General features: G+C 46.8%; 1 protein-coding gene across 6 annotated transcripts in view; it reads left to right on the top strand.

Moving 5' to 3' along the window:
• Positions 1–13,873, top strand: part of VWA7 (von Willebrand factor A domain containing 7) — a 45,443-nt gene extending 31,570 nt beyond the window's left edge. For all 6 annotated transcript variants that reach the window (XM_060271159.1, XM_060271157.1, XM_060271160.1 and 3 more), the window contains 6 exons: positions 2,778–2,930; positions 5,946–6,038; positions 7,521–7,804; positions 8,461–8,597; positions 9,404–9,572; positions 11,811–13,873. In XM_060271159.1, coding sequence (XP_060127142.1) covers positions 2,778–2,930; positions 5,946–6,038; positions 7,521–7,804; positions 8,461–8,597; positions 9,404–9,572; positions 11,811–12,236 — 1,262 coding nt within the window. In that variant the 3' untranslated portion in view covers positions 12,237–13,873. The remainder of the gene's footprint in view (positions 1–2,777; positions 2,931–5,945; positions 6,039–7,520; positions 7,805–8,460; positions 8,598–9,403; positions 9,573–11,810) is intronic.
• Positions 13,874–17,372: the final 3,499 nt, after the last annotated feature.

Raw genomic sequence — 17,372 nt, 5'->3', positions numbered from 1 at the left:
TTAACTAAAACAATGACATTGTAGCATATGTATCCATGTTTGTTAACTGATGTGGTTAAACAATTTTTTTAAAACAATAACTACTTAGACTGAGTTTTAGCACACATGAAAAAATAAAACAAATCATTGTTTTCTTATGAATTACCTTAACCTTATAGGCAGATGGACTATAATGTAACTTAAATAGAAAACTATCTTTAGAAAGATTTTTCCTCCAAAAGCATTTTATTTTAAAAATCCAATTTAAATAAAAAAAACCCGATTTAAATTAAAAAGAAATCTGATTTTTAAATTATTATTTTAAAAATCTTTGATTTTTATCCACCCTGGTTGCCTTTGTGCTTTGGGTTCTACTTGCTTTATGTTTTAGGTGCTGTGCAGAGGGTAAGAATTCAGGGTACATTTGTGCCAAGCCACACTGCCGTTCATCCTGTGATTTCAAGTCATGGCTCCAAGACTTTCCTTAGAATCATAGAGTTGGAAGAGACCACAAGGGCCATCCAGTCCAACCCCATGCCAAGCAGGAAACACCATCAAAGCATTCCTGACAGATGGCTGTCAAGCCTCTGCTTAAAGACCTCCAAAGAAGGAGACTCCACCACACTCCTTGGCAGCAAATTCCACTGTCAAACAGCTCTTACTGTCAGGAAGTTCTTCCTAATGTTTAGGTAGAATCTTCATTCTTGTAGTTGGAATCCATTGCTCCGTGTCTGTTTCTCTGGCACAGCAGAAAACAACCTTTCTTCCTCCTCTATATGACATCCTTTTATATATTTGAACATGGCTATCATATCACCCCTTAACCTTCTCTTCTCCAGGCTAAACATACCCAGCTCCCTAAGTCGTTACTCATAAGGCATTGTTTCCAGGCCTTTGACTATTTTGGTTGCCCTCCTCTGGACACGTTCCAGCTTGTCAGTATCCTTCTTGAACTGTGGTGCCCAGAACTGGACACAGTATTCCAGGTGAGGTCTGACCAGAGCAGAATACAGTGGTACTATTACTTCCCTTGATCTAGATGCTATACTCCTATTGATGCAGCCCAGAAATGCATTGGCTTATTTAGCTGCTGCGTCACACTGTTGACTCATGTCAAGTTTGTGGTCTACCAAGACTCCTAGATCCTTTTCACATGTACTGCTCTCAAGCCAGGTGTCACACAGCTGGGCACAGTACTCCAGGTGAGGTCTGACCAGAGCGGAATACAGTGGTACTAATATTTCCCTTGATCTAGATCAGGGATCCCCAAACTAAGGCCTGGGGGCCGGATGTGGCCCAATCGCCGTCTAAATCCAACCCGCAGACGGCCCAGGAATCAGCATGTTTTTACATGAGTAGAATGTGTCCTTTTATTTAAAATGCATCTCTGGGTTATTTGTGGGGCCTGCCTGGTCTTTTTACATGAGTAGAATGTGTCCTTTTATTTAAAATGCATCTCTGGGTTATTTGTGGGGCCCAGGAATTCGTTCATAGTTTTTTTCAAAATATAGTCCTGCCCCCCACAAGGTCTGAGGGACAGTGGACTGGACCCCTGCTGAAAAAGTTTGCTGACCCCTGATCTAGATGCTATACTTCTTTCTTTTGTCCTGCCACTTTCCCCAGGAAAACCCCCAAGTTTACTGCTGAATCGGAACAAACGTCAATCATGATTTTTGTGGATTGATGTTTGCCCTGATTCAGCTGTAAACGGGGGAAAGCAGCAGTGAGACAAAAACAAACAAACAAACAACCCTCTTGGACCCATGGCTTGAACTGGCAGGGACATGTGGATGGGCTTTTAGTCACAGGGGAATTCCAGGCAGGTATTTCTGGTGGGATCAGGCCTTCTCTTGGAGTGCAAGTTTATCACAGTGCCTGCACAACTTCAGTGGCGTTCAGAACGCCAGCCTGAATCATCTCCCTTCCATTTAATCTTGACTTCATAGAATCATAGAGTTGGAAGAGACCACAAGGGCCATCCAGTCCAACCCCGTGCCAAGCAGGAAACACCATCAAAGCATTCCTGACAGATGGCTGTCAAGCCTCTGCTTAAAGACCTCCAAAGAAGGAGACTCCACCACACTCCTTGGTAGCAAATTCCACTGTCAAACAGCTCTTACAGTCAGGAAGTTCTTCCTAATGTTTAGGTGGAATCTTCTTTCTTGTAGCTTGAATCCATTACTCCATGTCCGCTTCTCTGGAGCAGCAGAAAACAACCTTTCTCCCTCCTCTATATGGCATCCTTTAATACGGTATATTTGAACATGGCTATCATATCACCCCTTAACCTTCTCTTATCCAGTCTAAACATGCCCAGCTCGTAATTCTTCTGGCAGAAAATCTGATAAGTTAGAAATAACCTGTTGTGAATGGGCCGTTTGCAGTTAGTGAATCGTTCAGCCCGGACACCGAGGTCCAGCGCCGAGGGCCTTCTGGCGGTTCCCTCACTGCGAGAAGCGACGTTACAGGGAACCAGGCAGAGGGCTTCTCGGTGGTAGCGCCCTGGCCCCTTCAGATGCCAAGGAAATAAACAACTATCTGACTCTTAGAAGACATTTGAAGGCAGCCATGTTTAGGGAAGTTTTTATCGTGTTTTTATTGCGTTGGGAGCCACCCAGAGTGACTGGGGAAACCCAGCCAGATGGGTGGGGTATAAATGATGATGATGATGATGATGATGATGAATGGACGCGTTTGCAGTTCTAAGCTCCCACCTGGAAGCGTTTATCCAGTCCAACCAATTTTAAAGGGAATAATGTTTAACCCAGTTTATGTTCCCCTTGTAACCTTCCCTGCAGGTGTAACACAGGCTTCTTCATCAGCCCACGGCCCGTTGGCCAAGATCCGGCCCATTGGCAGCATCTACAGAGCAGTCCTTTCTCCCCCTGTCCATGCTGGTAAATGGATGCTGACACTTCAGTCGCAAGGCCACTACTCTGTGCACGTCCAAGGTGAGGAAAGCCAAACTGAGGTGCTGGAATATGTGAGGCCAGAATGCTGAGCTCCATTTTTCCTCTGGGTGATTTTGCACACATCTGGGATGCGCTAGGGAGTGCCAGTTGCATCGGATCTATTCTTGGCCTCAAACAGTGGCCGTCTTTTTCAGATCTTTGAGCAAACGATTGCTCCGACACGGTGAAACTCTATTCTCTAGAGTAAATGATTTCTAGTGAGGTCCGGAGGGTGGCAACATGAGAAAGGGGCCTTCTCTGCAGTGGCTTCCTGTCTGTGGAATGCTCTCCCCAGGGAAGTTCCCCTGGCGACTTCATTATACACCTTTAGGCACCAGGCAAAAAACGTTCCTTTTTAACCAGGCCTTTGGTTGACCTGATTAACCTTTTCAAATGTGGCTCTCTTTTTTTGGGGGGGGAGTGTTATTGGGTTATTGTTTTAATTTTATATATTGTGCTCTTTTCTGTGAACCGCCTCCAGATATAGGGCGGTATATAAATTGAATAAATAAATAAATAAAATAAAATAATAATAATAATAGTGAGTTGCTTCCATGTCAGGGATCTAGTGCTGCATTGCTTTTTCCATTGTAGCATGAAAATGGAATTCAAACACAAATTCCACTGTCCCAATGACCAGGATTCTACTATAATGTTTATTTCAGGCATAGGTGAACTCCGGCCCTCCAGATGTTTGGGACTACAATTCCCATCATCCCTAGCTAACAGGACCAGTGGTCAGGGATGATGGGAATTGTAGTCCCAAACATCTGGAGGTCCAGAGTTTGCCTATGCCTGGTTTATTTATAAGTCCAGTTCCATCTAGGTCTCTTGCAACCATTTCTTTAATTCAGCGTTTCATCCTCATAACTTCTGTGTCCTTTTCTGTGAGCAGATAGTTCCTTAACAGTCCCTAACTTTGTTCCTGTTTCCTTTGGGAGCAATGACTTTAAGCAACTGCTTGTTTTTATTTTTAAAATTGCTATTGCGAACTGCATTCATACAAAAATTAATGAGCCGTTTGTGGAATAAATGAATAAAAATGAATTTTATCCTTGCAACTTGTGAGCCCTCTCCCCAACAGGAACTGACCGATTTATGGGGCAACTCAGTAATGCGGAGTCGCCACTGAACAGGAAGCAATTGTAGGGGTGGCAGCAGCAGCAAGGAGAGAGATTCTCATTTTGGGGGGACAGTAAAACCGAAATAGCACTTTGCCAGTCCGCACTGTACAGGCTACACAGCTGCAACTGCATTTAACATTTCTAAAATGGCTACAAGTCTGAAAGAAGGGCAGGACGACAGCTTGGAGAGCACTGAATTCGGAGGTGCTGGTGATGAATATTGTTTGGAAAAATAGGGTGGCATTTCTGGGTGTAAAAAGCTGCTTGTGTGAATGAAAGGGATGAAGTGTCTTACTCAGGCATCCCCAAACTTCGGCCCTCCAGATGTTTTGGACTACAATTCCCATCATCCCTGACCATTGGTCCTGTTAGCTAGGGATCATGGGAGTTGTAGGCCAAAACATCTGGAGGGCCGCAGTTTGGGGATGCCTGGTCTTACTGGACCCCAGGCTGCTTTGCTGGCAATGGGAGAATGGATCATTGACAAAGGGGCCCCTCCAAGTTATTTATTGTGCATTCATCTTGATTTCTTGCACAAGGTTTATGTGGTTACGCATAGGTTAGGTTCTATTTAGTCTTTAGTGCTTTAAATCACTTTAATTGGTTTTAATAATCAATAGCTTCTAGCTTTGATGGCTATGTGCCGCCTCCACGGCTGAAGGCAGCAATGCTTTGAATACCAGGTGCTGGAAGTCCTGCTTGTGGGTTTCTGTCAGGCATGTGGTTGGCTACTGTGAGAACGGGATGCTGGACTAGATGAGCCACTGGCCTGATTCACCAGGCTTTTCTTGCACTCTTAAACCTACATTTCCTGGTGTGTGTTCGAATCTCCTCCACAAAAGACTGACAGTCCGGAGGCACCCAAAATGTTGAAATGCTTGTACTTGTTTGTTTGTTTGTTTTTTTAAAAATGTGTACAGTCATACCTCGGTTTAAGTGCGCCTCGGTTTGAGTGCTTTCAGTTTAAGTACTCCGCGGACCCATCTGGAACGGATTAATCCACTTTCCATTACTTTCAATGGGAAAATTCACTTCGGGTTAAGTACGCTTCAGTTTAAGTACTCCGCGGACCCATCTGGAATGGATTAATCCACTTTCCATTACTTTCAATGGGAAAATTCGCTTCGGGTTAAGTACGCTTCAGTTTAAGTACTCTGCGGACCGTCTGGAACGGATTAATCCACTTTCCATTACTTTCAATGGGAAAATTCACTTCAGGTTAAGTACGCTTCAGGTTAAGTACTCCGCAGACCGTCTGGAATGGATTAATCCACTTTCCATTACTTTCAATAGGAAAGTTCGCTTCAGGTTAAGTACAGACTTCCAGAACCAATTGTGTACTTAAACCGAGGTACCACTGTACTTTATTTTATTCTTGTTCTTACTGAAATTCATTTTTAAATATAAATATATATTTTTATTAAATTTTCTTTTTTACAATTTAGAGCATTCATTTAAACAACCTTAAAATATCAATGGCTTCCTTTCTTCTCTTTCCATGGTTCATTTTGCATATCATAAATCCCTGCATATTTTACTAAACTAAAGCATTCAGTATTCTATTACACCCATCAAAACTTTTTTACGCTGTTGAATTTATCTTAATGCTGCCCACGTTTTCAAGTGTACACAATTCCCCCCCCCCAATATATTCAATAAACGTTTCCAAATCTTCTTTAAACCTATGTTCTTCTTGTTCTCTTATTCTATAGGATCGGTCCACAAGCCGCACATATTCCATCAGTTTAAGTTGCCATTCTTCTTTAGTTGGGACCTTGCTCGTTTTCCATTTGGGGGCTAACAAAACACGGGCCACAGTAGTGGCATACATAAATAACCTTTTTCTTTCTTTTTTTACACCTGAGAATTTCCCTGAAACATTTGTTGACAGGTCAGAGCACCTTTGACTTCCTGTATTACTTTGCGGTTCCAAAGGATGGACGCCACCCTGGGCTTTTTATGTTGGATGGTTCCCCTGTAAAAGGTATGTTTGGGATCTTTCCCATGCAGTGACTCTTCGGTGTTTGTTTTTCCACAGCTGTGCGGTGGCGGCAGGGGCCCTGGAGAGGGACAGTGATTTTTTTAAAAAAATAAATAAAAAGTCCTTGTCATTATCCAGTCTTAAAAGACCATAGGAAGTGGATTGGGAATTAGACACTGAGGAGCAACAAGGGGTCTTCTTCATGGGGCAAAATTTCGCTATGGGTCTACTTCCACCCAGCTTAGAGAAAATTCAAAATTCAATAAAATCTGCACCAGAAGTATGCTTTGTGCCACTAAGAGTGTCAAACATTCAGAAAGAAAAACAAGTTCACCAATGTGTTTGGAAAGAATGAACCATTAAGAGATCATTTTAAACGTATGTGGGAAAAGTGACCCAATTTAAGCAATCAGATTTTTCATGATACTCCTATAATTAGAAAGGAAGTTAAAAACAAAACGAAATTCATGCTGGAATTAGCATTACTAAATTTATTCATGGGAGAACACCAAGATATAATATGGAAACCAATTGTGGGATGTACATTGTTAGAAGACGGAGTTTTTATAGCTCAAACCTAGATATTTAAAGGATTTCACCTGTCTTTAAAAAAATATATTGGCAAAAACCAAAACATTTGTCTTTTCATAATTTTTTTTTTTTTAGTTTTTCATCTGTGCTGTCCGTAGAATTTCATTTTAATATGTTCTGCTTTTTCCTAATGTTGGTTTTTGGAAAATTCTTCCCCCCACCCCAAGCCTTTGTCCCCGTTAACTGTCCGATATTATTTGGCAGTCAGATATGAAACAATCCCTCCGTTGGTTCCATCCCACAGCTTGGCATCACCTGTTTCCTCAGACATTATTGCTAGCTGCCAATTTCCAGCCTAATCGTAGGCTTGGGTACTTCCAGAGGCCCCGCCTATAAGCAGGCACACTTAGCATCTTTGGGATTGGATGAACACAAACAAAAAAACAAGAATAGCTCTGCTGGATTTGACCAGCGGCCCATCAAGGCAGGCATCCTGTTCTCACATTGTCCAGTCAAGATGCTCCCAAGGGGAAGTCCAGTCAAAGGAGACTATGGGGCTGGACCGCTCATCTTGCTTTCAGGGCAAGGGAGCCGTCGTTTGTCCACAGACAGATTTCTGGGTCATATGGCTAGCATGACTAAACTGCTTCTGGCATAATAGGACACCATGACGGAAACCAGAGCGCACGGAAACACCGTTTACCTTCCCGCTGCAGTGGTACCTATTTATCTACTTGTACTGGCGTGCTTTCGAACTGCTAGGTTGGCAAGAGCTGGGACAGAGCAACGGGAGCTCACTCTGTTGCGGGGATTTGAACCGCCAACCTTCTGATTGGCATGTCCAAGAGGCTCAGTGGTTTTAGACCACAGCGCCACCCGCGTCCCTACTCTTCCGTCCTGTACTCTCCCAGCAACTGGCGTGGTCCAATGAGCTGTTGCCTTTCATTCCAACAGGCCTGCCCACTTACCTGGTCGTTATGGCGACTGGTTTGAAGCGATCCCCTGAGGCTGGCTCTGTTCAGCTGAAAGCTGTGAACTTGGAGGGGAGGGGAGGCAGCCTCGAGGAGCTGAAACTGGAAGGAGGAGCCAACCGGACAGACCTGCTTGTGGCCAAGCTGCCTCCCACCCTGATGACCGACAGCAGCTTCTCTGTAGTGCTGCGTGCTATGGATGGAGACGGCCGGAAGGTGGAGAGAGCTGCCCCTCAAGCGACCACTGTTGAGGCATCTCTGCTGGAGGTAAGGCAGGGAAATGAAGAAGAGAGCCATGTGTCTCCGCTTGGGGAAGCTGCAGTGGTGGAGGAAGGGGGTGCGGTGAGTACGGGCCTTCCTGGGTGTCATAACTGAGAGGGGTGACAAAAATATGAGGGTTCTTTTTAATGGGCTCATGAAACTTTTTGGTTCAGTCAAGAAACATAACAAAACACATCCGACACTTACCATGGGGACTGCAGGTGCCCGAGCCACGCATCTCTCCAGGGAGTGACATACATAGCTGCCAAGTCTCCCGTATTCCCCGGGAAACCCCCGTTTTTCCGGCTGTCCCCAGCCGAAAAAACAGATTTTTTTTGTTCCCGGTTTATTCTGGCGCAGCGGCCATTTTGGAACTGGGCGGAGCATGCTCAGAAGCGACTTTTGATGCTGCTTTGCCCAGTTCCAAAATGGCTGCAGCGTGACTTCTGGTGCGGTGGCCATTTTGGAACAGGGCAGAGCAGCATCAAAAGTAGCTTCTGAGCATGCTCCGCCCAGTTCCAAAATGGCGACAGTGCTACTTCCGGTCTGCTACTTCCGGTCCAGTCCCTTATTTCTCAGGCCGGAACTTGGCAGCTATGGTGACATGGAGTGGCATGGTAGCTTGGGTGCTGTGCTCTAACCTGCATCCTGCTTTGTTCCAGCTCAGCACAGACGCTCCGGTATTGCCAGGGAGACCTGCTACCATTGCCTGGAAGGTGACGAATCCTGGCTCACCCAAACTGTATGATCTGAGGGTAAGCAGCGTTCCTGGGTTCCCGGTCAACATCTCCAGCTCCAGGTAATTCAGATGAATGAGCAACCACGGAAGACACCAGTTCCTAGCATTTTAACTCGGCCTGTTCTAGTCTTTTATGCCCTGCCTTGCCCCGCATTCCAAAGGCAGGGCTTGTGCGGATTCCACTACTGCTGCACTGCGCAGAATGCAACTTCCTGAAAACTCAATTTCCGTTCCAAAATATAAAAAAAGTTTGGAGATCCTAAGGCTGTGAACGTTCTTGGAGATCTCAGGAGCCTGTGCACACGAGAATGTTTTTAAAAGCTGGGTGGTGAGGGTTTAGGCCTCTGTGCAGGTGCCCTGCCTCCTCATGTTTAGAGGGGGGGGGGAATTAGGGGTGTTGCCTCTCTGATCAGTGGTGGGGGGCAGTTTTGTTGCTGGTCATACCATATTGTATTGATCTTACGCAGGGGTCAGCAAACTTTTTCAGCAGGGGGCCAGTCCGCTGTCCCTCAGACCTTGTGGGGGGCTGGGCTATATTTGTTTTTTTTTGGGGGGGAGAACGAATTTCCATGCCCCACAAATAACCCAGAGATGCATTTTAAATAAAAGGACACCTTCTACTCATGTAAAAACACGCTGATTCCCGGACCGTCCGTGGGCTGGATTTAGAAGGCGATTGGGCCGGATCCGGTCCCCAGGCCTTAGTTTGCCTACCCCTGATCTAACCTTACAAACTTCCTCGTTTTATATGAAATACAGTCTAGACATGTTTTAAACAGCTAGATAAAATACTGTAGCTTCTTGATAATGCTCAGGCCCCACCCACCCATCTCTTAAATATTAGCTTCCGCTCCCCTTTTCTGCAGGCTACAATTGGACTTTAACCAAACAGCAACTGGACTCATGACCTTGAATGTACCTGATGTCGCTGATCCTGGCTCTGTGATCACCCTGACGCTGCAGGCTAGCCTCCTTCACCCATCTGGGGATCCTAGCTTTGCCCACCTACAGCTGCTTGTGATGCCTCTACCTCTGGTGAGTTTTGTTGGGGGAGAGAACTGGGGAGCAGGGTGCCCATGGGAGAATGCCTGGAGTTACTCTTTGTTTATATATTGGGATGGAGAACCCATGGTATGTGTGTCTTGTGTGCCCCCCATAGGTGCCAAGTTCCGGACTAAAAAAATCTGGGATCAGCAGCGCCGCAGCACCGGAAGTCGCTTCTATGCACTTCCGGACATGCGTAGAAGCGACTTCTGATGCCGCTGTGCCCATTTCCAAAATGTCCGCAGCGCAAGAAGTCGCTTTTACGCACTTCCGGACATGTGTAGAAGCGACTTCTGATGCCGCTGTGCCCATTTCCAAAATGTCTGCAGCGCAAGAAGTCGCTTCTACGCGCTTCCGGACATGCGTAGAAGCGACTTCTGGCGCTGCGGACATTTTGGAAATGGGCACAGTGGCATTGGAAGTCGCTTCTACGCATGTCCGGAAGTGTGTAGAAGTGACTTCCGGTGCCGGCAGGAGCATGGCAGGAGCTCCGTAATCCGGGGGAATACGGGGTATTTTGCCATTCGGGACACCTGCGGGAAACGGTAAGAAAATACGGGGGTTTCCCCAGGGAAAATGGGGTACTTGGCAGCTATGGTGCCCCCCCGATGGTGGACTCCAAATCCCATGGCCAGTGGATGATGGGAATTGTAGTCCAACAGATATCTGCACAGGTTCCATGCACGCGGTTTGCTTCAAAACCGTCAGAAGGAATCATGTTTGTCAAAAGAAGCAAGGAAGTCGTCACGGGTCATAGCGTTACAAGTTTGGGGAGGACAGTCACTTCCAAACCTGTGATCCTGTGTATGTGATAGAATCTTTAAGAGGAAACCAATCAGACCGCTTTCTTTGTCAAATAATGGAAAGAGCTGGCCAGTTATATACTGCCATTTGTACATGTTGCCATAGAGACAAGTGGGCAGGCCTTTCCCCACTTCCCCTGGCTGGGTGCCACACCATCCTAGGATGAAGGAAAATAGGCTCATGCTGGAAACTGGAGACACAGAAGCTGCTCTTGCTGTGTGCTTGGACCCAAAGCTATGGCTTTGAGATCTCCCCGAGAACCGAATGAGTTAGCCAATGCGTGTAAATAAAAACACATATCCTTAAGACACCAGAGTCTCCATTGGCCTTCGCTCCAAGGAAACAAAACCCTGGTTAAAGTGCAGGAATCCCTGAAATCTCTCACCACTCAGAGATTGAGGTATGCACGATAGTTCAGATCTTTTGTGCTTATGATTCTGTGTCCCCTAAAAGCATCTTAGAGTCATAGAGTTGGAAGGGACCCTGAGGGTCATCTAGTCCAACCCCCTGCAATGCAGGGATCTCAATTGAAGCACCCATGGCAAGATGGCCATCCAACCTCTGCTTAAAAACCTCCAAGGAAGGAGAGTCCACCACCTCCCGAGGGAGTCAAAGCCAAAGGGTGCTCATCAATGGCTCCCTTCTCATCCTGGAGAGAAGTGACTAGTGGGGTGCCACAGGGTTCTATCTTGGGCCCAATCTTATTCAACATCTTTATCAATGTCCGTTCCATTGTCCAACAGCTCTTATAATCAGAAAGCTCTTCCTGATGTTTCGTTGGAATCTCCATTCTTGTAACTTGAATCCAATGGTTTGGGTCCTACCCTCTGGAGTGGGAGAAAACAAGCTGGTGCTATGAAAGACTTGCTCAGAAATTTATTGACAGCTGCACAAATAGCTTTAGGAAGTGAAAGGGGAAAGCAGAATATAAAATGGAAGCATGGCATAAAGAGCTGTGGGATATAGTTATTGATGATAAATTAGCATGTGCCATTAAGGTAAGACAGGGAATATGCAGGAGAAATGATTTTTAAGGAGATCTGGAGGGTGTTTGTAGAATCTGTACTGTTAAAACGGAAAGGGGTCAAACCATCGAAAGAGGTGTTGAAATTTTGGGAGGTTGGATAGTTACAATGGAATGGTCTCAGTGCTGGGGAGCACATGTTTATTCTTATTTATTTATGATTATTACTTTGTCAAAAATATATTCTTTTAAAATAATAATAATTTTTAAAAAGGGGGGGGGGAGAAGCTGGCTCCATCTTGCATGTGGCAGCCTTTAAGATATTTGAAGATGACTATCCTATCTCCTCTAACCATACCCAGCTCCCTCAACTGTTCCTCATCAGGCTTGGTTACCAGACCCTGTATCCAAATACCTCATTTCTGGATATGCTGTAACAAGAAGCTCCTCTTCGCCCGCAGGTGCAGAACCCAGTCTCCTCCCCAGTCTGCAACGTCACTTCTGTTGGCGGGTCCTGTGGCCCACCACGGACCCCTTGCCACGACCAGCGTTGGACGGCCACCTTGCGGATCTGGGACGAAGCTGGCGTCCGCTCGGTGCAGGTGGAAGGGGGCGCCATGGTCGCCCACCACTCCGATGGCCTGGCGGAGTCCGTCACTTACACCTCAGACTGTTGCTCGCAGCAAGCCAGGCTGGTGGTCACCAACCTGCTTGGGGAGAAGTATCTGTGCCAAGTGGCATCGGCGCCCCCTGCTCTTACTGTGAAGCCAAGAGCGCCCCCTCCTGGGGTCCTTAGGAAGCCTGTGGCGGCTGCAGGGGCTGCTGCGTCCTGGGGGTGGGTATTAATGGTGTTCATGGCAACCGGAGGGATGATGTGTGTCATGTAGGGGAAATTCCCGGCTGTAGGAAGGACCTCTCTTGACTGTAGAGACTGCCCTCTGTAGGAATATTGTGGCGTTTTAGCTTCCCGTGGAAGAGAATGAATGAGCCTGGAAGATGCTGAGCAGATGGGCAGATCCTGAATTCCGGACCCCGCAAAGCAAAAGGCAGATCCTGCACCTGACTACTGACAAGTGTATTGCACTGTGATTGATAGGTGGTAAAATGCTCTGAGCCTCAGATCCCACCCTCATTACCTGGTCTGAGCTGCTCTTGAGCTTAACTGCATCGTCGTCTCTCTGCTTTTCATATGAAGAGAACGATAGAAGAAGCTGTCGTATAACTGAGCCAAATCTTTGGGGTCATGTAGCCCAATTTGAGCTGTCTGGTAGGGGTACCTGCTGCCTTTTCAGCCTTAACCACTTGAGATCCTTTTAATGGGCAGTAGTGGCAGGGTTGAAACCGGGACTTGCGCATGCAGAACCCCGTGCTCGACCAGAGGGGCATGGCTGCTCCCCGGAGGGAGATGTGTGGGGCCCAAACCCACATCCCCACTGCTATGAGTTCCATGCGCAGAAGGGCGTTACTAGCCAGACTGAATAAGCAATCTTTCCCCCATCTCACATACTTTTTTTTTTTTACTATCTGTGCCCTCATACCCTTTCAATCATTTGTCTGTCTGCAGCCTCAACTGGCGTGTTGCAGTTCTTAACCCTTTCCGCTTCTGTGTACGTCTCCCCATATATTTTGACCTGGCCGCCAGAAGTGTGCAAGGCTTAACTGCTTCATTTTTGACTGCTGGAAACATATTCAGTGGTCCTCGAGTCTCCCGTTACCCCTGAAATGGCCCCCAATCAATTTATCCTCTGTGCTTCCTACAGTTGCCGTCCTCTTCATTCCTTTGCCCCAAAAGCCATCTCCATTCTTTTCACACACCCTTTCTAAATTACTTTCTTACTACGGCGGTATAAAACTTTTCACAGGCAATGCTGGTTGCCTGGACACTCTCTGTACGCTGTGTTACCTTCTGATCAGTGATCGATTTCCATTCTCTTTTTGGGTACTCAAGAGAATTCTCAGGGTTGGCCCTACCGTTAGGCAGGAGGAGGCAGATGCCGAGAAGGTGCACGCCCCACACAGACTGCCCTGCACCCCCTAAAAGAACCCTGCTCCCCTCAGGTGTGCTGTCCCATTGCCAGAGTTGAAACGAGGTTCGACAGCCAGTCTGGCCAGATTCTGTGCATGAAATCAGGGGTTGGCAGCGGAGTGGAAACATTCTTTGCTTCAGGCAGCAAATGCCCTGGGCTGGCCTGGGGAATCTTCCTTCGCTCCTCCTTCCTCCTGTTCTTACGTGTGCCTTTCCTCCTCCTCCTATTTTCCTGCCCCTCTGCCACTTCATCACTGGGTTAGTCTGTAGCAGAAAAAAACACAGTGGAGTGTCTTCTGACCATAGCTGCCAAGACCCCGTTTTCCCCGGGAAACCCCCGTTTTTACTTACCTTTTCCCGGTGGTCCCCTGTATCACTTCGTCTCCCGTTTTTCTCCGTTATTTTCTCCTGCTGGCGGCCATTTTTTTCTTTCCGATTTGCCCTTCTATGGGCACCAAAAATGGCCGCCGCCGGCTTCAAAAGTCGCATCTATGCATGTCCGGAAGTGCATAGACGCGACTTCCGGTGTCAGCGGCGACCATTTTTGGTGCCCATAGATGGGCGGACCGACACCGGAAGTTGCGTTGACACACTTCCTGACATGCGTACAAGCGACTTTTGAAGCCGGCGGCGGCCATTTTTGGTGCCCATAGAAGGGCAAAGCGACACCGGAAGTTACGTCGACGCAACTTCTGGTGTCACACGGCTGCCGGTCCCGGATTCTGCAGTCCAGGACTTGGAAGGTAAGCTTCTGACACCTTTTAAGAAGTCCAGCCGTGATCTAGTAGCTGTTGAACTGAGACCTCCACACAGTCTCCTTTTGTGTGAGTGGCCCAACCGGCTTTCTGGAGAACCCTTTTATGGTTCCCCTTGTGAAACAGTTGGCAAGCCTTGCTAATCCATTTCCAGGTGCCTATTCCTAGATTAACCTGTGCAGGGGATTCTGGCTGGAATAGAATTGGTCCCTTCCCCTGCTCAGGTGGGCCTGCCTTGCCTCCTCCTCCCATCTTAGGCCCTGCTGTGCCCTCCCTCCCTCTCTCTCCCCGTAACCCCTGTTCCCTCAGGCTGCTGCTGGTTAGTTGCAGTGAGAACTGGATGGGCCATTCAGTCTTAATATGACTGAGTTGGGAGAGGAGGTGGTCAAACGTTTCCCTGTGTTGTTTTCCTGGTCAAACTCAATATACCCACCTCGCTTTCCATACAGGAAGAGGCATTTGTGGGGGCGCGGGGAGAGGGAATATATTTCAGCTGAGAAAATAAATAAATAGTGGCATTCCTGCTGAAAGCACCAGCTCTTCTGCAGCCACTGTGAAGTAAAGAAAAAGTTGCTAGGAGAATCCACCACAGGTCTTCCACCAATTTGGCTTTAAACGTGCCTTAAGACCTGCGATTCTTCTCTGCATGAAGCGTCCATCTTCTCTAGACTTCATTTCAGTTAAACTTGAACTGTATATTTTTGCCTACTGGGTCTAAATCGTCCTCTCTATATTTTTATGCAAATTATTTTTTAAAGTTCTGGATATTTTAGTTTTTGCCGTGTGAGATTCATGTTGCTGCTGTTTTGTATATAGATAGATATTTGTTTAATGGATAAAAAGAAGGATTTGGAAATTATAGACTTTTGTGTCAACTGAAATGTAAAATGGTGGTGTCTTGCTTTTTTCTTTCTTTCTCCTGAACGATTTCAATAATGAAATGTGCAACAGGCATTGAGAACCCCCCCCCCCTTCCTGGGTGTGTGTGGGAGAGAGTTTAGGATGCCGAATTAAAATAATTCAGTGCATTCAAATGTTTTAATCACGCATACATACATTTCAGTCCTTTTCTATACAAACATATGAATAAATAAAGTTTGGTTGGTTGTTGTTTTTTCTTTAAAAAAGGGGTGAGAATTGGGGAATGTGAAAGGGGAATAGGGAATATAAATTATTAACATTTTAGTACAGTAGTACTAGGGACCCAGGTGGCGCTGTGGTTAAACCACTGAGCCTAGGGCTTGCTGATCAGAAGGTCGGCGGTTCAAATCCCTGTGACGGGGTGAGCTCCCGTTGCTCGGTCCCTGCTCCTGCCAACCTAGCAGTTCGAAAGCATGTCAAAATGCAAGTAAATAAATAGGAACCGATGCAGCGGGAAGGTAAACGGCGTTTCCATGTGCTGCTCTGGTTTGCCAGCAGCAGCTTTGTCATGCTGGCCACATGACCTGGAAGCTGTACGCTGGCTCCCTCGGCCAATAATGCGAGATGAGCGCGCAACCCCAGAGTCGGTCACGACTGGACCTAATGGTCAGGGGTCCCTTTACCATTACAGTAGTACTAGTACTAGGTAGTTTTAGTAACAGTAGTGTTATATTGTTCAAGCCAGCAGGGGGAGCCAGTGATTTATGAAGTTTGGGTCGCTGCTAGCATCCGTATGAGAAAGTGATTAATAATCAATGCTGGCTTTTAAAAAATACCTGCTTATAGTGGGCAGGGCCTGGCAGCTTATGTAGAGTCAGGCACTGGAGGCCAGTGGTTCAGATCAATAGGAAAATCCTAAATACCCAGCTCTAAATGCCAGGTTTGAAAATGGGGTTGAAATCCACCCCAGGCTTATGCCCTGGTTAGAAATTACATAGAAGCTGACCCACTAAATTGTTGTCACCTGTGCCAGAAATAAGCCCTGTCCCCAAATTTTAGTTATCATTTACCATTTCTGTTCTGTAAATCAGGAACAGAACATCAGGAAGAACTTCCTGACAGTAAGAGCTGTTCGGCAGTGGAATTTGCTACCAAGGAGTGTGGTGGAGTCTCCTTCTTTGGACGTCTTTCAGCAGAGGCTTGACAGGCATATGTCAGGAATGCTTTGATGGTGTTTCCTGCTTGGCAGGGGGTTGGACTGGATGGCCCTTGTGGTCTCTTCCAACTCTATGATTCTATGAAATGAAAAACACTTAGGACACCTATTGATTTTTGCTGTTGGGCTTTAACAAACAGTGTCCGTCGTATTTTTTTCAAGGAAATCCCAAACCAGGCAAGCAAACAGGTTCCTTTCTCCTGACACACGACACACATGGCTTTGTTCCGAGACATTTTATCACCTTGAGACACATTTGAATAGGCTTGGGTGGAAAAAAATTCCCCCGTATGTTTCAGTTTTGTGGAAGTTGAGGGTAGAAAACTACCATGTGAAACTGGCTGCGCCCAATTTTTTGCTTTCCCTGGATTAACAAAAGGACCCAGTACTGAACATGAGGCCAGAGATTAAATGGGCACACACAGAGCTTAGTAGGGATAGCTCGGTTGGTAGAGCACGAGATCCTTAATCTCAGGGCTGTGGGTTCGAAAGATTCCTGCATTACAGGGGGTCAGACTAGATTATCCTCATAGTCCCAATTTTTTGATTCTAGAGAACTAACTGGTTCTTTGCACCCTACAAATAAGTAGATTATGCATACAGTATACCTATGGGAAGGCTCCCTGGCAAATATCTATAGGCAAATCCTATGTAGCTGGTTGCTTCATATTTTCCTCCCCGCAATACAGGAATGTAGAAGACTGCCTACAGCAAGTCAGACTTATCATCACAGGGGTGGCCAACTTCCAAGAGACTGCGATCTACTCAGAGTTAAAAACTGGCAGTGATCTACCCCCTTTTGGGGGGTTCGGAGGGGGAGGAGGGGGTCGGAGCAGCCCAATTTTGGGCTGATCCTGGCGCCCCCTCGCCCCTGCCGATCGCAGAGAGGGAGGAGGGGTCGGAGCAGCCCGATTTCGGGCTGATCCTGGCGCCCCCTCGCCCCTGAACGACCATGGCTTTCCTTGCCCCACTGTGGCCCCTCCCCCGCCCCTTGCCCCCCCTAATTTTGATCTTGGCTACGCCCCTGTCCTGCTTTATCACTACCCGAAGGAGTCTCACAGCCGCTAACATTCTCCTTTCCCTTCCTCTCCCACAACAAACACTCTGTGAGGTGAGTGAGGCTAAGAGACTTCAGAGAAGTGTGACTAGCCCAAGGTCACCCAGC

The sequence above is a fragment of the Zootoca vivipara genome, chromosome 2, assembly GCF_963506605.1.
Source record: "Zootoca vivipara chromosome 2, rZooViv1.1, whole genome shotgun sequence".
NCBI classification, from domain to species: domain Eukaryota; kingdom Metazoa; phylum Chordata; class Lepidosauria; order Squamata; family Lacertidae; genus Zootoca; species Zootoca vivipara.
The sequence above is the reverse complement of the archived record's forward strand: the minus strand, read 5'-3'. Positions and strand labels throughout refer to the sequence as shown.